Raw genomic sequence first — 25,022 nt, 5'->3', positions numbered from 1 at the left:
TAATCTCGGCAAGGACCTTAAGGAAACTGTGTCCCACTGGGGGTCCCAAACTCAGGCCGGCCCCATTCACCCTCCGGGACTTCCAGAAACGTAAGGTCCCCACAATGGGGGTGGGGACCTTCAGGGTGCAATACCGAGGGCGGACGCGGCAACTGGACTTGCTTGTGGTCAAGGGCCCCTACATTAGCTTACTGGGATTGGCATGGTTTGGACCACTGGGGCTAGCTGTCACCGGGGTGAACCACACTAGCTTACAAGTGGACGTGGACGCCATATGCAAGGAATTTCCAGGGGTTTTCGATGGGAAATTGGGACAGTATACGGGCCCCCCCATTGCGCTACAGCTTGACCCCGCAGTACGACCGGTCAGGCTCAAGGCCCGCCGGGTCCCGTTCGCCTTGAAACCCCGTATAGACGAGGAATTGGACCGACTCGTAGAGCAAGGAGTGCTGGAGCCGGTGCCTAATGCTCCCTGGGAAACCCCAATCGTCACACCCGTCAAGCCTAATGGTTCGGTCCGCATCTGCGCAGACTACAAATGTACCATAAACAAGGCCCTCACGGCCCACGCATACCCAGTGCCAGTGGTCAGCCATGTCCTTGCCACCCTGGCTGGGTCGAAAATTTTTGGCAAGCTGGACTTGGCCCAAGCATATCAACAGCTGCCAGTAGATGAGGCCACAGCAGAGGCACAGACGATTGTGACGCACAGAGGAGCGTTCAGGGTAAAGCGGCTGCAATTCGGTGTCAGCGTGGCACCAGGCATATTCCAGAATATAATGGACTCTCTCCTTAAAGGGATTCCTGGCGTCACCCCCTTCTTCGATGATGTGTTGATTGCCGGCCCCACACCAGAGGAGTTTGAGGACCGCCTCCGCACCGTTCTGCACCGTTTCCAGACGGCGGGTCTCAAGGTGAAGCGGGAAAAATGTCTACTAGGAGTGCCTCAGGTGGACTTTCTGGGATTTATGGTGGACGCAGAAGGGGTCCACCCGACTGGGGACAAGGTACGGGCCATTTGTGATGCCCCAGCGCCCAAGAGCAAGACTGAACTTCAGGCCTTCTTGGGACTATTGAACTTTTACCATTCCTTCCTTCCCCACAAGGCGGCGGTAGCGGAGCCCCTACACAGACTCCTGGACAAGCGGGCCCCTTGGGTGTGGGGCCAGCGCCAGGAGGCCGCATTCCAGGCAGTCAAGGACTTGCTTGTCTCAAACTCGGTCTTGGCACACTTCGACGAGAGGCTGCCGGTGGTGCTAGCATGCGACGCCTCACCCTATGGCATTGGAGCTGTCCTGGGGCACCAACTCCCGGATGGAAGAGAGGTACCGGTGGCGTACTTTTCCCAGACACTCAACACAACCGAGCGGAACTACTCGCAAATCGACAAGGAGGGTCTGGCAATCGTAAAGGGAGTAAAAAAATTCCATGATTTCTTGTACGGGCGGCCCTTCACCGTGGTGACTGACCACAAGCCGTTGCTTGGCTTGTTTGCCCCCGAAAAGCAGACCCCCCAAGTGCTGTCTCCTCGCGTCCTCAGGTGGTCAATTTTCCTTGCCAGCTACCAGTATGCACTGATTCACCGACCTGGGAAGGCGATGGGCCATGCGGACGCCCTCAGCAGGCTACCACTACCGGAAACAGGCCCTGACCCAGCACCTGCACAAGAGGTTATGAGCCTGGAGCTGCTTCCCGACCGCCCCATTCAGGCACAAGAAGTTGCACACCATTCCAAGAAAGATAGGGTCATCTCCCGGGTCCTGGACTGGGTGTGGAGGGGATGGCCCAGCAGCAGCCCCGGGCCAGAATTCGCCGGCTACACAACCCGCAAACATGAACTGTCGGCCCACAAGGGGTGCCTGTTATGGGGAAGCAGAGTCGTTGTTCCCCAGCCCCTCTGCAAAAGGGTCCTCACAGCCCTACACGAGACACATCCAGGGGTAGTAAGAATGAAGGCCCTTGCCAGGAGTTATGTGTGGTGGCCGGGGATCGATGGAGAGATAGAGGCCTGGGTCAAACACTGCCAGGCCTGCCAAGAATCCCGCCCAGATCCCCCAAGGGCCCCAGTCCAGTCCTGGGAGTCCGCCCGAGCACCATGGTCACGCCTGCATGTGGATTTCGCTGGCCCCTTTCAGGGGAAAACATTCTTCATAGTGGTGGACTCCTACACCAAATGGCTGGAAGTCGCACTGGTACCGTCCACTTCCACGTCCGCAGCCATCCGGGTACTACGCAGGCTGTTTGCAACCCACGGGCTCCCTGACACTCTCGTCTCAGACAACGGGACTGCATTTACGTCAGGAGAATTCCAAACCTTCACAGCGCAGAACGCCATCCGCCACATCCGTTCGGCGCCGTTCCACCCTGCCACCAATGGCCAAGCAGAACGCATGGTGCGGACCACCAAGGACACCCTTCGCCGCATGACGCAAGGGGACTGGGAGTACCGCCTTGCCACATTCCTTCTAGCACAGCACAGCACCCCCAGCTCAATGACTGGCCGGAGCCCCGCTGAACTACTAATGGGTCGGCGCCTTGCAATCAGATTGGACCGCCTTCACCCCGATAGAGCTCAGGATGAGGTAGTGGTGGGGGAAGGCAGGAACCCCCGGACCTTCGAGGCCCAGGACCCAGTGTACGCAAAGAATTTTGGGGCAGGCCCAGCATGGGTACCCGCCACAATCACCAGGGTCACTGGCCCCGTGTCGTACGAGGTGCTAACGGATGGGGGGCAATGCTGGCGCCGCCACTGCGACCAGATACGGCGACGATTCCCGGGAGAAAACCAGGAGGAGGACAGGTCAGAGGAGTCCCAAGGGAACAGCGGGGCAGTGAGGCCCATAGAGCAGGAGGGGCCAGCAGGAGAGGCAGAATCAGTAAATACAGAGAGGACCCGTGAGGCCGAAAGGACACCGGAACCAGAACCACGACTGAGCGAGCCGGTTGCACCAGACCAAACAGCCGCATCACAGCCAGCATCCTTGGAACACGAGCCAGAACCCGGAGCCCGGACCAGGGAACACCCCAGGCCACAACGCACACGTAGGCCGCCGGCATACCTTGAGGACTATGAATGCGACCTCCCGGGCAGGACTGGAACTTAGAGGGGAGGGGTGTTATGTACTGAGTTGAATAGGATCCAAACTGTAGCAGTCTGATTGGTCCTAGAACAATAGGATCCAAAAGGCAGCAGTCTGATTGGTCCTAGAACAATAGGATTCAGAATGCAGCAGTCTGATTGGTCCTAGAACAATGCAGCAGTATGATTGGTTGGCAGGAACCACCCAATCCTGCTCCAGATAGAAGTGAATCCACAACCTGATTGGCTTACAGTAGAATTCCAGAATTAGCCAATCATGTGCAGCCCATTGTGTAAATAATGTATATAAAGCAGATACTGTGAGGGGACATTTATTCATTCCTCCTCACCACTATGAGCTGAATAAAGAGCATGAAATCACTTTGCGACTCTGAGTATATTTCATTCACTGTTTACTTTTTTTTTTTACATGTTTACCAATATTTTAAGAATGGATGCCAGAAGCATGCGTTTTCAAATGTGTGTGCCACACAGGTACACTCGTCAAGAACAGTGACTAGTTGCTCAATGACAAACCAGGGTTCACCACTGAATAATAGAAGAGGGGGCCTCCTGTGCCAGAAAAAGGTTTCTGAAATCAACTGATTGTTGTAAACTGTTTGTGAAGATCTAACACGTAAAACAATATACATAAGCACTCTTGAAGAAATACAAAGAGAAAGAAGAGCAGGCAGCATTCAGACTGACAGCACCACATTAGGAAGAAATCTTTCCTGCCAAAGCTATTATCAGCTTTTTCAATCTACAAGATCTTTATTTAAAAGTAGAGGAGTAGAGGAGGAAAGGAAGAAGTAGCCTACAGTATGTTGCTGAATCTCTAATACGCAGGACAAAGTGTTGCCACTTGTTCCAACTGCTTCATATTCATTACATCAGGCCCCTGCGATAGAATTATACTGGCCTCCAAAGACTCCCAGGGCTTGATCAGCTGGGAAACTGATGTAATTATGAACATTATCACCATTAAAACAAAATAATAATTTTAATTACAATATGGGCTCTTTAACACTTTCTCAGCCAGCCTATTCCCATATCAAGAGCAATGTAATCTGCCACCACTGTGATGGAAAGAGGAGGGGGGGTTGGGGGAGAGGGAGAGGGAGGTGATATGGAGCAAGGCAAAATAAATAAGGGCTTGCAGTTGGGGAGGGGGGTGTAGGGAGAAATGCTACTTCTGTAGCCTAAGGCTATTATCAAGGGAAATTTACAACCACAAGCTTGTGAAATTTCACTGAGATTAGGTATTGTGGTGTTACAGAAGTGAATAGCTGTAATGGTAAGATAGCAAATCATTTCCGCGTTCCTGATAACTAACACATGCAGGTAATCTAGGAAGAGTTGGGGGTACAACAGAGCATTGAAAAAATAGACTGCTGCCTGGCCAAAGACCTTGACCTTTCCATGTGTTATGTGACTATACTTCTATTTTCCTTAGCAAGTAGAAGCTCCTCCTGTCTTCCAGCTCTGTCATAGATTAGGACCAGCATTTAAGCCAGAGCTTTCCAAACTATGTGTCATGATCCTTTAGTGTGCTGGCAGCAGTGTGTGTGTGTGTGTGTGTCGCATGAATGCTCCCTGTGCTCCTCCTAGGGCTGGAAAAGGGCTTCGTTTAACCTTCCAGTTTGCTAATAAAACTGAATTACTGCGTCACGAAATGATGCATATCTAAAAAGTGTGTCACCAACAAGAAAAGTTTGGAAAGTTCTGATTTAGGCTGGGAAGTAGGCTACAGAAAAAGAGATGATATGCAGATAATTAACTCAATTTGGAGACAGATCTCTGTTTCAGAAAGTTGAAGGTAGATAGGTGCATCCAAGTAGATCCTAGAAGGTAGAAGCAATGCATTTTAGTGTGTGGTATGGATTCGGTACTTGTCCCATGACTGCCTCTACTCACAGTTCTGCATGCTTTTAACCATGATATAAAGTGCGCACACAATTAAAACCTGCAACACTGAGGGCTTGCCCACACTTCCACTCATCCCGTGCCTAGAAAGCACAGGTCTGAGCAGTTTTCCATTTGCTCCACCACTTTCTTCCCCAGGAAAACCCACTCTTTGGAGCTGAATCACAGCAAATGTCAATCCGCAAAAAACTCAACTGACATTTGCTCCAATTCAGCAATAAAGATGTTTTCCCCAGGGCAAAGGTGCAGGTCAAGTGAAAGTCTGGTTGAGTCCTGTGACAAAAAAACCCACAAAACCAGTTTCCATACCACAATGAACAATGGCTGCAATATGACCTTCGATTCCCTTAAGAACTCCTCCCTCTCTCACTTCTCTTAGGAAGACCCCCTCCCCAAAACTTAAAAGGGTCCTGTCCAATTCTCTTCTAGGTCCTCTCATCTCTATCTCACCTGGGGTCTTCAGGAGACATGGGGAAGCTAGTTTAATTCCCACATTGCTAGTCCAAGAACTCCCTCTTTGGGGAGGTACTGCAGCTCAGTGCTAGAGCATCTGCCTTGCATCTGGAAGAGCTCCAAGTTCAATCCCAAGTATATCCTGCCTAGGAGAGACTCCTGCCTGAAACACTGGACAGCCCCTGCCAGTCAGTGTTCACACAACTGAGCCAGATGGACAATGGTCTGACCTGGTATATGGCAACTTCCTATGCTAAAGCAAAGAGATTCATCTATTGCTGGGCCTTTCCATCCGAGCAGCCCTCTTAAGGATTCACCGTTTGAGAAGGCCATCTTTTTTGAAAATGCTATAACAGATACAACACACAAAACCTTTATCCCAGTTTTTGTCTAACACTTATTTTAAGATGCTAAAACAGACAAGAGTTGCTGGACAATGCTGCTAGTTCTTTAATAAATACTGAAACTAGAAATGAATGGCTGGAAAGAGAGTTCTCCATTAATAACACTTGAAATCGTTACTAAATCATTTTTATCTGACCCATGATAGAGAAAAGATGCAGTGCCAGAGAGACCACTGTTCTGACCTAATAAAACTGGTCTAAGAATCAAGACATTATTATTATTATTATTATTATTATTATTATTATTATTATTATTCACCACTAGGAAGTTAATGCAGCCTCTTTTGGAGACGACTGGGTCAAGAAATCATAGCTTCCAAAAGCATTTCATGAGGATGAGAAGATCCATGCCCCCAGAAAATCTAGAGTTGCTAGCAGTTCATCCAACTAAACCCACAAACCAGGAGAGCTTAGTGATGATTTATTAGCCTGTTCTCGGGAAATCAATATGGGAATGGTTATAGATGAAGTGGAAGCCTCTTGAAAACAGAACCCTGGTATAAATTAATATATCTGTCAAGCTACAGGTACTTTTTGGGGGTGGGGGGGGTGGGGAGGAGGTTGCTATTTCAGAAGTGTCTGTGCTGGTATTCTTGATTCAAAAGCCTGATAAAAAAGACACCAATGAAGATGTCACCATATGTAACATTTATTAATGAAAATGAACACACACACTCATATAAAGGTAGCTATAACAAAGGAACAGAGGATACAGAACCTACAGCTACTAAAAGAAGATGAAAAATGTCTAAAAACAAGAGTGGAGCTGCCTATATAAAAGGTAAAGGGACCCCTGACCGTTAGGTCCAGTCGCAGACGACTCTGGGGTTGTGGTGCTCATCTCGCTTTACTGACCGAGGGAGTCCACAGTTTTTCTGGGTCATGTGGCCAGCATGACTAAGCCGCTTCTGGCGAACCAGAGCAGCACATGGAAACACCGTTTACCTTCCTGCCGGAGTGGCATCTATTTATCTACTTGCACTTCATGCTTTCGAACTGCTAGGTTGGCAGGAGCTGCCTATAGCATCACTTAAAAGAACGCTCTCTTCATGTGTTCTTCACCTAGTCAGCCAGTGTGCATGGCCAAAGCACCATAGAGACAGGCCAACCAAATGGAAGATGTTTTGGCTTTGGCAAGTTTACTTCGTGTTGCACTATAGCGCACTATTTCAAAGTTAAATAAAATGAAAGAGGACAAAGAAGGGCAATTGGCTTAGCAGATACCAGAACTAATAGTACCTAGTAATACAATCATGAATGAAAAACAAGCATGCTGGAACACGCATACATGCTCACGCACATGCGTAAAGAAGTGCTTTGGGGATTATTATTTTTTTTAAAAAATTACTCATCCATTTCAAAAGGCATGTAGGAACAGAGGAAGATCGCTGGATTATGTCCCTTGCAATTTGAAAACCGCCGGATGGGGAATACTAAAGTGAGAAAGTGCTGAGAGAGGGGATTATATGAAGAAGAAAGGCTACAGAGGAAAAGCAACAGCAGAAGGATAAACCCTCAAGGTCAGGATGGCTAGTGCACAGGTGCCTGACTAACACACTGGAGCTGCCCTGTGGGGCACAGACACAGGCAAACACGTTGTAGCAAATTGGAAAGCCATAAAAGTCCATTACAGAAAATCAAACAGCAGCCAGCATGACAGCCATTAGCCTGAAATGAATACACGGGAACTTAATGAGGTCTGTCGAGGCCAGCTTGGTGAATTAAGTTGCCAATTCTAGTAGGATTCCCCCTTTCTTTACAGACTTGAAAGGATCGGCGCTGCCTCGTTAAGAGTTCGACAAGTGAGCTGCACAGGAGGGAAAACGCATAATTATTTGTAGAGCTGGATTATGTGAAGGACAGAGATCCTCTTACTACAAATACACGTGCACGCACACACACACACACACACACACACACACACACACACACACTCTTCTGCTTTGCTATTTCACACTAGTAGCCAATGTGCAATTAAGACAAGACAGGTCTTAATTTGTCATAGAACTCACAGCGGAGCACAAAAACAAATAAAGGCAAAAGCCTCCCGTGCAATGATTCAGTAGGATTCATGACTCAGGAAGTGATTCGGCACAATATATGGTCTAATGTGATTTTATGCACATAAGTATTACTAAACAACCCCTCCTTTGCCCTCCCCCAGACAGTATATTGTGTCAGGATTGCTAACCATTTTTTTAAAATAAAAAAACTGAACATCATCTGCCTGCTTATCAATTAATTGCTACTATTTGAATATACTTAATAAAAGCATATAAGCATCAAGAGCACAAATCATCCTGAATATACATTAAAAGACCAGTTTGGCAAGAGCCCTTAGTCTTTATGGTGCCATAAAACTCTTTGTTGTCTTTGCTGAAAGAGAGTAGCATAGTTATCCCTCTGCAAATCTCAATATAGATGCTAAAAGGACACTTAACATCATTTTTATTCATTACTAGGCACAGCCACCATTGCTCTCTCCACTCACCAACCCCCCCCCCAGCTGAACCCTCTTTTCCAAGCCCCCTCCCCACACACCTGGCTAACTCCTCCTTCCTTTACACCTGACCCCTCACTTTTCTCATCCCACCCACTTACCTCACCGCTCACCCCAAACCAATCCATTTCCCTCACAGTTTGCTTCACTCCACTGCCGTTTCAGAGAGCTGTCCGAAGTGCCTCTCACCCTCCTTTAAGCAGCTTGCCTGGGCTGCCTAATCGCCCACACTTCTTGCTTGCTCACCTGCATGCTACTCAGAAACTGAAATAATTCCAAACATGCATATGGATATGGAAACACCGTTTGCATAGACCTTAAGGAATTCTTTATCAAATTAATGTTTAGGTGGTACTTAACAGCAGGGAGATTAAGTTGAATTTATGCTAACACAAGGGATAAACGTTGGGAGATGTGATGCACATTTCATTGTGCATTTCTATATTTGGGCCTCCCCAAAATCAGAAATAGAGGGTGGGGCTGATAATGAATGAAATTAAAACAATTTCTCATTATGAGCTACTGACAAATCTTTTAATAATTCTGTTAGAATGCCTGAATGATATAATACTTCTGGATGACAGGCAAATGGTTACTGAAAATTTTGATAAGGTTCATGGAGCGGAACATTATCAGCTCTAACCTATTAGGGTTAACATACTTCCTTGGTGACCTGGCTGGTTTCTCTTTAGCTTCCACCATTGCTTGGGTGTTGGGTGTTCATATATGGAATCAGGGTGAATTCCTAATGGATATGTATATCCTTTAGGTCCCAAGTTCAAAATCATTTGGGGTCTGAGTCCCAACACCTGGCCCACCAGTTGTTATTTGCACCTGGCTTCTGACTACATGTGATTGTTCTCTCAGATCGGCTTGGACTGTCTTTCTAGTCTACCACAATTCCATCTTGTCTGGCTTGTCTGACTCTGCTCATCTGACTTGTGTTTCTCAGGATGAATGCCTGACACTGCCATACACTTTTGCTTCCGACTATGCCAAACACACAGTCTGTGTTTCCAGTTCCTCCATCATGCAACTGTCCAAGTACCGGTCATAAAATCTCCCTTCCTTCTCTCACAAAGCGCAGTTCCTCTCCCAGTCCTAAACAATTTGTATTCCCCAAACAAGCTCACTTGATAAAGCAGTGTTATGCATATTCTAAATCAGTATTTTAGGAGGCAAGTTTATTTTGCATTCCACTTATTCACGCTGATCTTTTTCCCAATGTTCCAGCTGCCAAACAACAGCACTAAATTTGAATAGCCTTCCCCTACCGCTCTACCCCTTTGCTTGAAGTGCTGCAACAGAGAGGATTATTCATGTCAAAGCAAAACAAAGAAAAAACTGCTTTCAGTGCCTTCAAATATTACTAATTAGTAGTCTGTGCAAAGGCATCTTTGCGATACAGCTGTCTGTTCCCACCTCAGCCTGTCTACTGCTTATCCATGTTGTCTGGTATTATAAAGGCAAGCAGGAGAGGGCTGGGAGGCGGAGGGAAAAGGCAGCACTATTGGATAGTGGCTTTTCTCCCGTATTAGAAAAAGCTCCACCAGATATAGGTTTGCTAAACTCTTTCACTCTAAGCAGTGGTTTTCATTCTTTTCATACACATGATCTAATGTGACCAGCAACCTGAAAAGGGGGCCCACTTTTCATTTTTTACCATAAATGAATGTGCATTTCTGATTCTCTCTCCCCCCCCACCCCGTTCCCTATGAACCCCAGTTTCTCATTTATTTATTTTTTGCTTTCCCTTCCTTTCCCCTTCTGTCTGTCTGTTTCTGTTTCTCTCTCTCTCTCTCTCTCATCATTAAAGGGGCAAGGGAAACTGAATCGCCTTAGACTGGCCATGACCCATGTTCGGGTTGTATAAACTGCTAGTTGGAAGACCACTTTGTGGTTCTTTTGAGTATGGAGTATTGTCCTCTGGGACAATGAGGCACAGTTGGGGGTGGGGCCTTTGGATATGTGTTTCCCTCCCTTCGTCCTTTCATGCTGGCAAGATGGTTTGCAGTCCTAGTTCACAGACAAATGTAAACCATCTGTTTGGATTAGTTTGCTTGGCTGAAACCGATCAGGATTGGAAGTTAGAAATCACCATGCAAGAGCCAAAAAAGGCACAAGCCCACAGCTTATTCTCACCATGACGAATTACAGTAGCTCAACATTTCTTTTTCCCAAAAATGCCCCTCAAAGGAAGCTATGTTACGACACATAATCCTTCCACAGAGATAGGAGAGGAGATTTTGTATCTACTGGTTTCTGTATTTTTACTGTTGCTACCATAATTGCTTTTGTTTCTGACGTTTTTGAACTGTTTTATATTTGTTTCATGGTTCTCTTTTGCAGACTATCTTGAAAATCTAGATTAATAAAATTATGCACAAACAAACAAACAAGCAGGTTGGGAGCACCGGGGCTGCTTGCTGGAACAGCAAAAAGCTTAAAAATAAAAGCAGGGATGAAATGTGAAGGTGTCTATTCTGCCTGGCATTTGAAAGGGAAGCCCATGCACCCAAATATTTGTCCAACTTTTACCATATCACTCTGCACCCTCAAGTACCTCCTCAAGTTCATGGCCATAAAACAGGGCCTCAAAGGCTTGAGGGCACTTTTGGTTCCCATTCTATGTTGAAACGTAGTCTGATGTTATGTCTGAATAGCTCCATAGTTTGAACGGCGTAATGTTTTAAGCCTGGTGATGAAATGCAGGTGAAGCATTATGTTGGCATTTGGGCACCACTAATATGGGGTTTACAATGGGGGGGGGGATATGGTGGTCCCATTCGAAATGTCCCCTCATCCACTCAGTATTAAGCAAGGAGCTTATTATGATCTGAGTGTCAACAAACCACTGTTCTCTCAGCCTCTGTTATCCACCCCCATCCCAGTTTGTCCAAGAAAGGGATACTAGTGTACAGGAACTTACTGACTTGCATTCATTATCCACATGTGAGATATTTGAAACTACACTGTGATATGCAGGATCCGGGGTTGGCATTGTTGATCGTCTTGCTGGGGTCCACACCCAATTAGAGGGACCACTAGCAACCTCTGAGCATCCCTAAACCTGCTGTTTCTTCCCTTGGTGTCTCTGCCTATTCACCTGCCCAACCCTGAGCAAGTGAGCAGCAGCAAGAGTGGGGAGATGAAGCAACCCTCTCCCTCTGCACAGGTGTGCGAACTGGACACAAGGAGATAGATACAAGCAAATGGGCAATGGTGGCAGCAGTGAGGAGATGTACCCACTCAGCATGGAGTGGGTGCCTTTCCCAAGGGCCCCCTCCTTAAAGCTTCAAGATGTCAAGTTATGCCCTATTTTCTACACAAATTTCCCCAAGTTGCATAATTTAAAGGATGCTAACATTGCAAAGTTAGCAGGCAAAGAGGAAAGGTCATACCTAAATAGAAACAAATTACTTGGCAGCAAGTCATTTTAGACCTAGATAAATGTTTTTTAGAAGGAAAGATCTATACTTCAGATAATTTTGGGGTTTTTCCCCACTTTCAAGATCCCCAAATTCTGAGCTCATACAAAAATACAGTATTTTTAAAAACTGAGGTTTGGCAAGAAAACCTGTTTTGAATCAGTGAATAAGGGTTACACGCCTTTCTCTGTGTCCAAACCACAGACTTCAAAAGCAAGGCTGCTATAAAATCTAGCTGTTAGGAGAAGATATGTGCTGCTTCTGACTCAAAGGCAGTCTAAAAGAAACGATTCAGATAATTTATGTCATTCTAAAACAGATGAACCTAGCTTCCTGCCCAATTTTAGCACACACATACTAATGAAGGATCCTTACACATCTGGCAAAGGTAGGGCAAAGGATCAAAGTCTAATCTCAGCAGGATACCAAGTAGCGAGCTTATTAATGAACCATTGATAATGCAATAATTTGTACTTCTAAATTACCTCAGCGCTCCCTCTTGCTCACTCTCGCTTAACAGATACATACGCTTAGCCCAGCAGAAATGGATTTTGCCCAAATCAGACTGCAAGATGGTTTCCAACTCAGAAAAACCAAACTAGGGAGATCTAGCGAGAAAGTGGAAAGTATCCCTATCTCTGATTAATGGGCTTAGAATTCAGGGAAAGAAAATAATTAAAATGATTTTTATATACAGTATATATTAAAAAGTTGATTCTAGGCCATACCAGACTTCTCCTCTTTAGTTCAAAGTGGTAAATTGCAGTCAAGGGGAGCAATTCATCTTGGTGCTACAGCACATGCCAAATTTTCTTCTGTGGGGCACTTAGCAGGTGGGGTGCATGGAGGCAGTTTAGTTCACGAAAGCAGCAGGGGGAGCATTAAAACCTGCCTCTTGAGGTGTTCCAGCCATAATCTAAGTGCCCCACGATTGTATTTACCATAAAAACCTTGAGAGATCCAGTCACAAAGATCTCCTGATGTCACACCTTGTTTGGCCCTTAATGTCTTTACATTCTAATGTGTTTGTAAAGTTTATGTGAAAGCTCAGTTACATTTAAAAGATCCAAAATGCATTATCAAGGTGTTTTTTTGAATTCTTCTCAACTGTATCAGTACAGCAGACATAGCTAGCCTCGAAAATAAGGGATCAGCAGCCAAAATAAGGGATTTTGCTTAGCTTATACAGAATTCCACCACTGATGGAGCCATACTGCTTTGGCTGCGACTGACTGTGTTTTGCAGGGGATTGGACTAGATGATCCTAAGGGTCTACAACTCCCACCAAAGAAGAGTGGCAGACAAAACTGATGAACGATGTCGAGATGGCAAAGCTTACAGGCAGAATTAGAAACCAGGAAGAGGACCTCTTTAATAAAGAATGGGGAAAGTTTATAATTTGGTTGAAAAAGGAGGAAGATATCAAAGAAATTACAGTAAAATGGGAGAGGGACCTGGGACATATGATCAAACCCAATATTTGGAACGAATTATGGACTAAAAATATAAAATTCATGGCTTGTTTCCTTATAAGGGAAAATCTTATGAAAATGTACTATAGGTGGTACCTGACCCCAGTAAAACTTGCAAAAATAAATAAATCAAACAATAACAAGTGCTGGTGATGTAAGGAACAGACAGGAACATACTACCATATGTGGTGGTCCTGTCTAGAGATACAAAGATTTTGGAACATGATTTATGAAGAGATAAAGAAATTGATAAAAACTACATTTAGCAAGAAACCGGAAGAATTTTTACTAGGAATGGTTTCAGATAATATTCCCAAAAACAAAACTAGGCTATTTATGTATGCAACGTCAGCAGCAAGGGTTATAGTGGCAAAACACTGGAAAGATAAAAATACACCCACTAAAGAGGAATGGGTAGTCAAATTGTGCGAGTACTTGGAGCTCGCAAAGCTGACAGATGCAATAAGAGATAAACCTAAAAAATTGGTGAAAGAAGAATGGGAATGTTTAAATAATTATTTAGGGGATAAGGGCTCAGTAAGAAAGATCTGGCTATGTTTAGAATGATACCGCATAGAGAAATGCTCCCTGATACCAAGATGAGGGATTCCTTTGGAATGCAGATAGAGTTAATTGATAAGAATAATGATCTGTTGTGAGCTTGACGGAAGTGTAAAATAGATGAGCCTTCCTGCTCTGGCTCATCTTTCTTTTTCTTTTTTTTCTTTTTTTCTTTTTTCTTTTCTTTTATCTTCCCCATAGTTGCTTATGTTCTGTGTCATGTACTTTTATATATATATAAAAGAATGGGGAAAGTTTATGATTTGGTTGAAAAGCTATTGTAAATAGTTACATACATTGGTAGGATTGACAGAAAACTTGTAGTAAAAATTTGAACTATGGATAGACAAACGATTTATAAAAATAGAGTTATGAAAGGGATACAGAGGGGGAAATCACCACATTAAGATGCTGCACTGGTTGGAGGGTATGCTAAGCAGCACGTCAGGGCTGCCGTCCTCCTGGTGTGAGGAGTTCCATCGGCCCTTCCCCGCCCGAGGGGGGGGAGGGAGAGAGACTCTCGCCCATGCCGTTTGCGAGCCCGGCATGAGGTGGTTGCGGCGGCGCCCTTCTGCGTCCCTCCGCATCCCCTCCTCTTCCTCCTCCCTCAGGCCGTCTCCTCAGCCGCCGCCTCCGGCTTCCCCTGGCAGCGTGGCGGAAGTCTCGCAAGAGAGGGGCTGCCTGCCCGCCCGCCGCCACCCGTCTCCTAACGATGTGCCCCTGAGGGGGAAAAGGGAGAGACGGAGATGTGGCAGCTCGTGCGCGTGCTCTCTCTCGTGGCGGAGGATCCCGAGCCGCTGCTTCCCTCCCGAGCCGGGCGAGCATGAAACCCAGGAAATTTAAGGGACATCATCAATAAGGGACAGCAGCGGGACACGGCACTGGGATAAGGGAGTTTCCCACCAGATAAGGGACGGTTGACAGCTATGACAGCAGAAAGTTAGTGCTGGATAATCTTTTGTAAGTCTTGAAGAATTTCTCAAAGATAAGCTGAGATAAAGTACTCTAACCTTTGTAATGCTTCTATTACAAATATTTGATTGCATCATTGACTTTTTGAACTGCCTGGCGAGAATCAGTGTGACAAGCAACAGTTTCAAATTGAATCTATTCATTTGGGCATTTTGCAAAAATTGCTCAATTAAGTTTGGTTGGGTTCAAGAATACTGTTTCTTTTAATCTAGTTTACCCCATGGTCGACAGAAAAAAACACCTCATTTAAATTTAGTTTAGTTTCAGAAATCACAGAGAAGGGTGGCTGGGGAAGGAAAGAGGATGCACAAGTAACTTGCAATTTGCTGTCAATGTTTGATAAGAGTGCTCATCTCTCTGCCACTTCATGCATTACATAATGATTTGATCTTTGCCCACCCCCACCTCCTGTCCAAATGTTTCCATGAAATATCCAAAGCTTCCCGAAGGAACAAACTCAGGCGAGGAAGCTCTGTACAAGAGTACTATGGTGATGAGTGAATGTAATCCATCAGAAATGGTGATTAGCTTGTAAACTGATGAATCTCATAGTAACAGGAAATAGCTTAGAAAGTTTTCAATTATTTCAAGTTCTCATAAGTATATTTAATTTTCCTTTTTTGTGGATAAAAAATGCATCTTGGGGAAGTGATCCATGTCACAATGTCATGTTTCAACACCTACATCTAAACTTTTACATACCAAATAAAAAGCTTTTTCAGTTTGACACTCAAAGAGAAAATAGCCAAGCCATCTGGATGGATCAGAAATGAACACCAAGCCACAAATGAAAAAGATACATTGAATGAAGGTGGATACTAATTGGTATGACTGTTTATTCAAATATAATTGGTTGCTGAAGAATTTCAAATCAAAACTTACTGGCCAGGCAAAGACTAACTAAAGGGCATGGCAAGCAGAATGCTCAGAATGCCTCGAGCAAGGAAAGGGTTGCAGAAATCAACATCAGAGGACTGTGCAAAGATGCTTAATTCTGCAGAATATGCATGCACAGAAACGAGAAACTAAGGGCTCATCCACATGGGAGTTTAATATGTATTTGAAGCTAGAGGTATCTCAATATTTACCCTCAATATTTAGGGTGTTCGCCACATTATATACTTCCCGTTCAACTTGCAACCTGCACTTTTTCCACTGTAAAGTAAGATTTTTCTGCTCTAGGGAAAAATCTGAAAAGGGAAGTGAATCCAATATAAAATTGCTTGCTACATGACTGCAGATGCACTGAACATTGTGTGGTCAGGTCCTGGTGACGTTCCTGTGGTACCATGTTTTTCCTCACTCCCTAACAAACCTGCCTATGGCTATATTTTTTTACTTCCATTTCCTCTGTGAAATGCCTCCCTCCCAACTTTCTTTCTCAAAATGGGATGTTTCCCAGGTATATACATAGCCCCTGAATTAAGGGAGAACCATATAGAACTGGCTTGATACATATTCAGTCATTTACAAAAGAATAGGTTCAGCCTATTTGGCAGCAGCACTTTTTAGGACTGCAAAGGTAGCCTTGGACAACTGTCTCTCACACAACAACATGTTCTAGGAGAACTCTGTGGGGAATACGTCTACTAGTTTTCATCTGCACCAACACAAACAGCAACCTGTCAGAAATCTTCTTCCAGCCAAGTGCCACATGACTGACACATACACCATCTTGCTTCCATCCTTTCAAAAACAGTACTGAGACTAAAATCTGCCCCCTCTGAATCTCAAGCATGTTTTCCCTATACAGTTTGGTTTGACAATTATTCCCACATTTTATGGAATCATGTGAACTATAGTTATTGGGTTAGGGTAGGGGATATCTAGCACAAAAGTTTCAGAACACTCATCAAACTATATTTCTCAGAAGAGAGTTATCATTCCCTCTATCTCTGCAGATGCTTATGTAAGCAAAATAGCATTACCCACACAGAAAGGGTGGTCTCCAGACCACCAGGTTTGCAGAACTGCTCAATGGCAATAAATACTAACTATTGCAGCGGATGGCATTGAAAGGAACATGGCGTAATGAGAGAAGCAATACAAGGTTTTTATGTACAAATGGTCCCCACAACACTGAACATACTTTTCTCTACCCACATGAAGAGAAGAAACCACCCTTACTTCAGAGCAACTGGAGAAACAACCCAATTCCAATCAACTGGAACAATCGTTTTTCCCCCCTTAGGAATGGAAGCTCTTCCAAGCAAAAGAGAAAATAAAGTTCCTACCTCAGGGATACGGACACTATATGGCTGATTGTGAAACCTTGGTGCATTGTCGTTCACATCTCCCACTTGGATATTCACAGACCCCTTGATCACCTGCAAGCCAAATGATTAGAACAGATTTTAGTTATTCATAATGGTGGCATTTTTCCCTATTGTCATATGATATGCAGAACTGTAAGGCGTTTCAGATATTGCTGTTATTAGCAAGTTAGAACCCATAAAGTAAACCCTATAGCCCTTCACTGCAGAGAAGGAGGATTTGGGTTTCAATGGGGAAATGGGTGTTCATTCTAAGCCCATTTCTTCTTCAATTCAAGATCCTTTCAGTGGTCAATTTGAGATGGGCCATATTTTATGGCTGAAATAATTTTTGTGGAGACGGCTATGATTTGAGCTCAGAGGGCAGGAACTCAGGATTGGGGTTGTGAATTTGGGGTGGGGAATTGGACAATCTATGCAACCTTCCACTATTTGTATCCCTCTTTGCTCCTGAGCTTGCTGCACACATGTATCCCTGTTTGAAAGCGTCGGTTTTGATTCTACCCCATTTAATTTGAAGAACTCAAGTAAAACAACAACAGAATAACAAAAGTATCATATAAAATTAAATACAGTAAGATAAATTCCTGATCAATGAGTCCAATCTAAATTATGAACAGCGAATAATGCTTTTAAAAACAAAAACAAAGATTAGACTAAGCACCGTGAAAACCCAAAATGCTTGCTTTGAAAGGTGTTCCTTATTTCATTAATTGAAAATATCCCTGATGGAAGGAAATACTTTATCCATTTTTCCTGTAGCTATGCTATCAGAAAACAGCTCTCTCTTTAACAAGTGAATAGTCAAAATTGTGAGTCAGAACAGCACGAATAAAGGAATATAAGTCTCACATCTGACTATTTACATATTACCAGAATGCTGAACATTTACAATTTTCTGTAGCATAATGAGACGCTTCTGTTTCAACCATTTTTCTAGCTGCTTCTCTACAAGCATTGTGGGTGGGTTATTGTTTTGTTTTGTGCTTGTTTTTTATTATGTATTTTGTGTTTTTATTTTGTATTTTTATGCTGTGAACAGCTCTGAGATCTTCGGATGAAGGGAAGTATACAAATGTAATAAATAAAATAAAATAAAAATAAGCCTTTTCAGAACTGGCCACAAAAATGGTCTCCCTGAGGTCTTCAAATCTGTCAATTCTGCCTTCACACTTACACATTTGGGAAACAACATTCCTGTGGAGAAAAAAAAGTGTACTCCTATGTAACAGAAAATAAACAATCCCAAATGTCTATTCAGATACCGGTGTTATTCTGTTCTCTGAAGTTTACACACTTTTATGTAAAAAGATGAGGGAACAGATGGGTATTTTTCCACACCATTTCATACACTGCCGTGTACTTCCCTTGCTACATGTAAGCATAGAGTGCTCCTATATCCCTAAGGAGGGCTCCTTCAGGAACAGGGAGGGACTGCGGCAGCTTTAATCTCCTCCCTACAGAGCACACTATCGAAATCAGCTCTATGCTTCTCTCCATTTTATATCATGGAACAAATGTCACACTTACCCCTTGGCTGTCGCTGACAGAAAATTCAACTGTGAATTCTGACTTAGTCTGGAATGAGAAGAAACAGATGTAATTAGAGATGCCACAATGGTAATCTGTTGATAGAAGGCTTTGGATTTGAGCCGAATATAATTACATGCTTTCGCGACCTGGAAGAAGTTGAAGAAACACCCCGGGAATAACTGTAAAAAAAAAATCATCACAAAACTGCAATACTCATATATAGTCTTCCAAGAATATGGAGGGGGTTGGAGTGAGTGACCGAATGGCAGGAAAGTCTTGATGGAACTTGACTTGCATCCTTCACTGGTAGCAGAGCATTCTAATCCAAGGGTTGGACAAGATATCAATGAAAACCAGAGAGTGCACAGATGAGAGCGACTCAACTTTCTTAACTGCAGACTCCTCCCACCATCTTTTATATAACAGTTCATATTAGTACTAGTGTTTGCACTGAGAGCTGTGGAAAAAGAAATAGAAGAGCATGCATGTTTCATCCAGGAATGTTCCAGCATACAATAATAAGAATAAGAATTATTATTGTTATACCCCATCCACCTGACTGGGTTTCCCTAGCCACTCTGGGAGAGAAAGAGAGTCGTTCAAATTACATACAAATTTACTGAGCTTGAATATTAATAGGAAAATATGGTGGCAAAATCAGTGCGCCCCATTTACTCAAAGTTGTATCAAAAGGATGACATGACCCAGAAAATTTGCTAGCATTTCTCCGATTTCATCAAGTGGTTCAGTATACCTCAGTTTAATCAATGGCTGAATTCAGAGGTAATGACAAATGCTCGTTTGTAAGAACAAAATATGTGACCCTTAGGATCATATTCCTCCTCCTCTTGCCCCTCCTTTGCTAGAAGGGGAGCAAAGCTTCCACTTTGTGAACTCGTGGCTCATGCCCCACATGCAGGCTTACTTGGGATCTGTTTGGTCATTGTGAGAAAATGTTGGACTTGATGGAGCTTTGGTCTGATTCTTCTTGTGTTCATGTTTCATATGTGACAAACCATGGTTTACCACATTCTAACAAAACAGCAAACCACAGTTTCCCCCAAATAAGAAAAAGCTTCTCATTCCCTCTGCTCACGCAAAGATGAGGGAGAAGTATATGAGCCTGCAGCTCATTCTTGTAACAACAGTCAGCGGCTTGACTCAACTTAGTCCTATACAGTATGTAGGACTAATAGCTCATTTGAATGGAATTAATTTAATAAGAGTCTGGAATTGCTATATGTGAACTACTACATTTCTAACTCAGGCTTTGTGTCAGTCGGTAACTTGAATCTAAACTGCCAAGAACTGCACCCCCCTTTTTTTGCCACAATAACTGTTTATTTGGGGGGGAGGGATGTTAGGACAGTTTACCAATACACGTGTTGTCCTCCCATGAACACTTGGCTAATGCGATCTGAGAAGGGCCTACATGGAATTTAGCTTCTGCCTCAAGGCAATGCCTGCAGCCAGCCTGTGAAAGCCAAATGCCAAGGATAAAGGAGACGTCATCCATTTGTCTCAGGGAAGGGACACTGTCATTCTTTCCATTATTTCTCTCCCACACACACCTTTCTTTCCCCACCCCTCTGCACAGTGTAACAAAGAAGGCGTGAAAGTGGTGAAAGATACCTAAAGGGAGAATGTTGTGGAACATGAAAATGACAGGCAAGGATAGAGATTAGTCAAGCGGACAGAGTAGACTTCAGGCAAAACTCTATCCTACAGCATACACCTTGCTTTTCTAGCTAGCGCACCCCCCCCCATTTATGTTGTATTGGGGATCCCGTTCATTTCTGCAATCTACCGTATTTTTCGCTCCATAAGACGCACTTTTCCCTCCTAAAAAGTAAGGGGAAATGTGTGTGCATCTTATGGAGCGAATGCAGGGGGGAGGCAGGCAGGAAAAGCCCCCAAGAGCCACACACAAGCTCCTTAAAGGGTGCGCGGCTCCTGTGGGCTTTTGAGGGAAGTGGGGGAATTGCCAGCCGGAGAGGCTGTGCGCGGCTAAATAGGAAGCCAAGACGGCCAGTGGGATCCATCCCGCTCGCTCTCCTAGCTTCCTCTTTAGCCGTGCGCAATCTCTCCAGCCGGGAGAGGCTGAGCGCGGCTATGGCAGAGGCCAAGACAGCCAGCGGGATGGATCCCGCTCACTGTCTTGGCTTCTTTGCTCTTTGGGGCTGGGAGTGGGGAATAATATTTTTCTTGATTTCCCCCTCTAAAAACTAGGTGGTCCTTATGGTCAGGTACGCCTTATGGAGCGAAAAATACGGTATTCTGCCCTTCTCAAATTATTCAACTATTTTCTATACACTGCATAATTCTCTCCCAGAAAAAGGTATGTGAAGTGTGTTCTAAGGACTGTTCTAAGTGTGTTCTCAATCCTCTAAGGACTGAGCAAATATTTAAAGCCAGGTTGCTCAAATATGCAGGCACCCCAGCTCAAATGACTACATGCAGAACGAACGCACCCTGAACAGACACCCACCTCAATTATGCTCTCCCTGACCAATTCTCCCCTCCTTAACTCAGTATAAGACTGCCATATCTGTGCCTCTGATTCTCATGGCTTTGCTGTGCTGGTTGTCTTTGCAACCTGAGGCCATGACCTTAGGATACAAAACTTTGAGAAATGGTTGTACAGAGGAAAAAAACAGCCAGCAGCAGCAACATATAAGGACACTTCCTAGTATTGCTACCTCAATATTGCTATCGTCAGGTCTTTTTTTCAGCCAGAACGCACAGGAGCACAGTTCCAGCATCTTTCAGGTGGATGCCATTGTGGCCTGGCGCTCCTGCCCACCTGCCAGGATCCAACAGGGAAGAGCTTCCTGCCTTGAAAATGGATCCACCCCCTTCGTCAACTGCAAGTGGGCAAGGAGGCAGTTTGTTCATATCGAGTTTCTGAATTTCCCTCCTTTCTCCCTGTCCTTCGGAGGCTCTTTCCCTAACTCATTCCTGCATCCTTCTCAGGAAGACTGGTGAGTTATAAATTTAAGGGGGAACCCCCAAACCCTAGAAATTAATAAATGGTAGGATTATAATACCATATAACACCGGTCCTAAAGCATCTACGTGGGCTCCCAGTACGTTTCTGAGCACAATTCAAATTGTTGGTGCTGACCTTTAAAGCCCTAAATGGCTTTGGCCCAGTATACCTGAAGGAGCATGTCCACCCCCATCATTCAGTCCAGACACTGAGATCCCCCTCTGAGGGTCTTCTGGCGGTTCCCTCACTGAGAAAAGTGAGGTTACAGGGAACCAGGCAGAGGGCCTTCTTGGTAGTGGCGCCCGCCCTGCAGAATGCCCTCCCATCAGCTATCAAGGAAATAAAAAACTATCTGATGTTTAGAAGGCATTTGAAGGCGTGTGTGTGTGTGTGTGTGTGTGTGTGTGACATATATTTTCCCTTTCCCTCACTGAATACAAACATGCTGCAGTCTTGATACACAGTAATATTTACTCGTTACCTCTCTATCTAACGGTTGCCTAAGCCACACAACTCCAGTCATGCTTTCCACAGCAAAGAATCGGCTTGCTTCCTCTCCAACAACTCCAAACACAAGAGGGTCATTGTCTAGATCACGGGCAAGCAGCTGTGTCACCGATGAACCTACAAGGACACAAGAGAAACAAAAGCCGGTGAGAAAGGTGTGGTGAGAGAATCTGTAGTCAGAGAGCCTGCTCAAGGTGGGCTGTGCCTGCCTCAGATTCTGTTCATGGGAATTTTGAGCAGGGTACTAGCATTATTGAGCACCCCTCAATTCAAATTTTCACCCCATCCCTAGTAATTAACCATTTTCCAGTGTGCTGTTTTTGCAGTCCTTCCCCCACACTGCTTTTCCATCGGTGATCAGCTTTATAACCACCCCCACCTGGAGTTTGCATTTTCCTTGAAAAAAATTGTGACCACAAGACTTTTGGTAGTCTTCAGCCATCGTCTCTGAGCTGGGGGAAGACTGAATTTTACAAGGGTGCCATGAGACACCGTTTCTTAGCTTATTTTCACCCAACAACAGCCTTAAGGCACCAATCAAGGGATTCTGGTACTGTTAAGCTCCCCTTCTGAAGCCCTGTGCTACAAAAGCACCTGAGCAGGAGGTGAGTCTTGTAAGTAAGCAATCTCTAATGGGACAGCTTCACAAGCACCATTTCACAAATTCTGTCCTTATGTGTACATGTGAATGCAATCAACATGTGCTTGCAAATGTAGTATTTAGGCGCACTCATGAAAGCACAAAGATTTGCTACAAGTCTCTTTCAAACTGAAAATCCAGGATTACTGCCAATGTAATATATGAAGCAGCCTTTAATCCTGCACTATAAAACAGATTCCCCCCCCTCTTCTACTGTACCTCACTGTCACTCTTTTACCTCCAGTATCTATGAAAATAAGCTCTTGTCATCATAAATTTGCTAGACTTGAAAATGCCGCTGGGCATCTTTTTTCTTGCCCTTGGCTAATCATCTAGTTCGCCCCACCCCAGTAAAGCAATTGCTGGATTTTGAAAACTCGCTATCCAGCTTCTAACGTTGTTGTTTCCTACTCTATGAAAGATTTTTCAAGCAATTTGGGCTTTCTCCATGGCAAACTCCTAAAAATTTTTTAAAAACTGTTTCCTTTCGTGAAGTTAACCTTGCTCTGCTGAGTCGGCACTTTGTGAAGAAACTGCACTTTTTTGACATAAAGGAATTGCTACACATGGGAAAGCTAAATTAGCTCAGAACTGAGGCAGACCCTCCAGCTGAGCCAATCTCAGGAAAGTTGAAAGGCATACATGCATCTTCTTGAGTAAAAAATATATATGGGCATGAAAGACTTTCGGCAACACAGAGATAGATAGCATCGGCCTCAGACCAATACAAACCCCTCCTCCAATTCAGTAGCATTTGCACACTCCACTCACTGGGACCTGTATTTTCATAAAAAATGAAGTTTGGGGTGGAAATTATGTTCAGGCATCTTTTGGGAGGGGGCTGTATCCCAACCAAGAATGCATATATGCATATGGTTTTCAGGACCACACTTAAAAACCAGGTAGTGCCAAAATATTGGAAAGCAGCATGAGGTTGCAAGAGTAGGATGCCACAAAAATGGGGAAAGGGCTGGGATTCCACACTCATAGCATATTAGCTACACATTAAAATGACACTTTTAGTGCTACATGAATGAGTCTGAAATTTGGGGACTCCCCTCTCCCTTCTCCTTCCCTTAGTGTCACCATGAGGCAATGGGAAGCATTTCCTTCTGTTTTCAAATAACCTCAAATGAACACTATGGCCAAGCAGGGACAAAAGTGTGAATGGTTTTAACTACGGTTTTCCAAAGAATCCAACTTCAAACTGCAGTTTTTGATCCTGGTTTGTTCAGACAAACCATAGTTAAAACTAACTGGAGTTCATCCAAGTTCTAGCATAATATAAAAAGGCAGGAAACTGATGTTTCCAGTCTCCTCCTTGTGGCCACAAAGGTGTAGGTAGGCATGGTGGGGAAGGGCAAGTTTGTGCACACTGTGTAAACTATGGCTTGGCACTGCTTCCAAACACAGTCAATGTGGACTGTCATCTAAATTTATCCCATTCCATCTTAACAACAGAACCTTCTAAATGTGTGTTCTTAAGTCTGCTGTACACTTCATGCCTAGACTGCACATATTAGGTTTTTCTCACACAGGTACTCTGAAAATGCAATACCCATGCTTGGATTTTTGGTGGGCCTAGAGCACTCACATTGGGCAAGGTGGGTGGCTGCAGTTCCACTCTTTTACCAAGTATAGCTGTACCAAGCATCAAAAGCAGCCCACTGTTTTCAGCATTAAATCACCAGACTCAATTATACCATGCTTAATTATAACTTGAATCCAGGAGGAAGAATTATGCAGTGCAGCTCAAGTCACAGAAAGGTATTGTATTATTAACACTTTGTTCAGACATTGGATTCCTCCCTCCCTGGGAACTAGAGAATTACCAAGCAGAGAAATGCTGTGGCTATTTGAATTTCCTGGCTTTGATACCGTAGGACCAGAGAAGAGCTGTGTTGTATCAATGCAAGATCTTAGGGGCTCACTTCTCCTTCCAATGAGGGGATGGAAAAATGATTGTGCAAAACCAAGATAGTCTGCCCCCAATCTTTGCCGAAGGGCAATCCCTGGCAAAACCATCAACTTGCAGGATCACACTGGAGGACCATAGGTTCGCCACCCTTTCCCTAACAGCAGCAATAAGGCGCTATAGGAAACATGGGTGTTGCTATCTAATACATATCTCAAGTTCTGGAAGAGTCCTCTACACTGTGGAATCTGTGCACAATGGAGATGGGGTTAAGTGCAGACAGTCTTTTGGAACAATTATAGTAAAAACAGAGCACCCTAAGGCTCAGAAACAGAACACCTGTGGATAATAAAAGGATGCCAAGTCTACA

General features: G+C 44.3%; 1 protein-coding gene across 1 annotated transcript in view; it reads right to left on the bottom strand.

Moving 5' to 3' along the window:
• CDH23 (cadherin related 23) overlaps positions 1-25,022 on the bottom strand; it is a 412,975-nt gene that overhangs the window by 303,504 nt on the left and 84,449 nt on the right. The window contains exons 4-6 of the mRNA XM_081004664.1: positions 22,072-22,214; positions 18,599-18,646; positions 17,030-17,122 (exon numbers count right to left, since the gene is read on the bottom strand). Coding sequence (XP_080860790.1) covers positions 17,030-17,122; positions 18,599-18,646; positions 22,072-22,214 — 284 coding nt within the window. The remainder of the gene's footprint in view (positions 1-17,029; positions 17,123-18,598; positions 18,647-22,071; positions 22,215-25,022) is intronic.

The sequence above is a fragment of the Podarcis pityusensis genome (genome assembly GCF_964106645.2).
Source record: "Podarcis pityusensis genome assembly, chromosome: 5".
Lineage (NCBI taxonomy): Eukaryota > Metazoa > Chordata > Lepidosauria > Squamata > Lacertidae > Podarcis > Podarcis pityusensis.
Note: the sequence above shows the minus strand (reverse complement) of the source record. Positions and strands in the feature narration are given on the sequence as shown.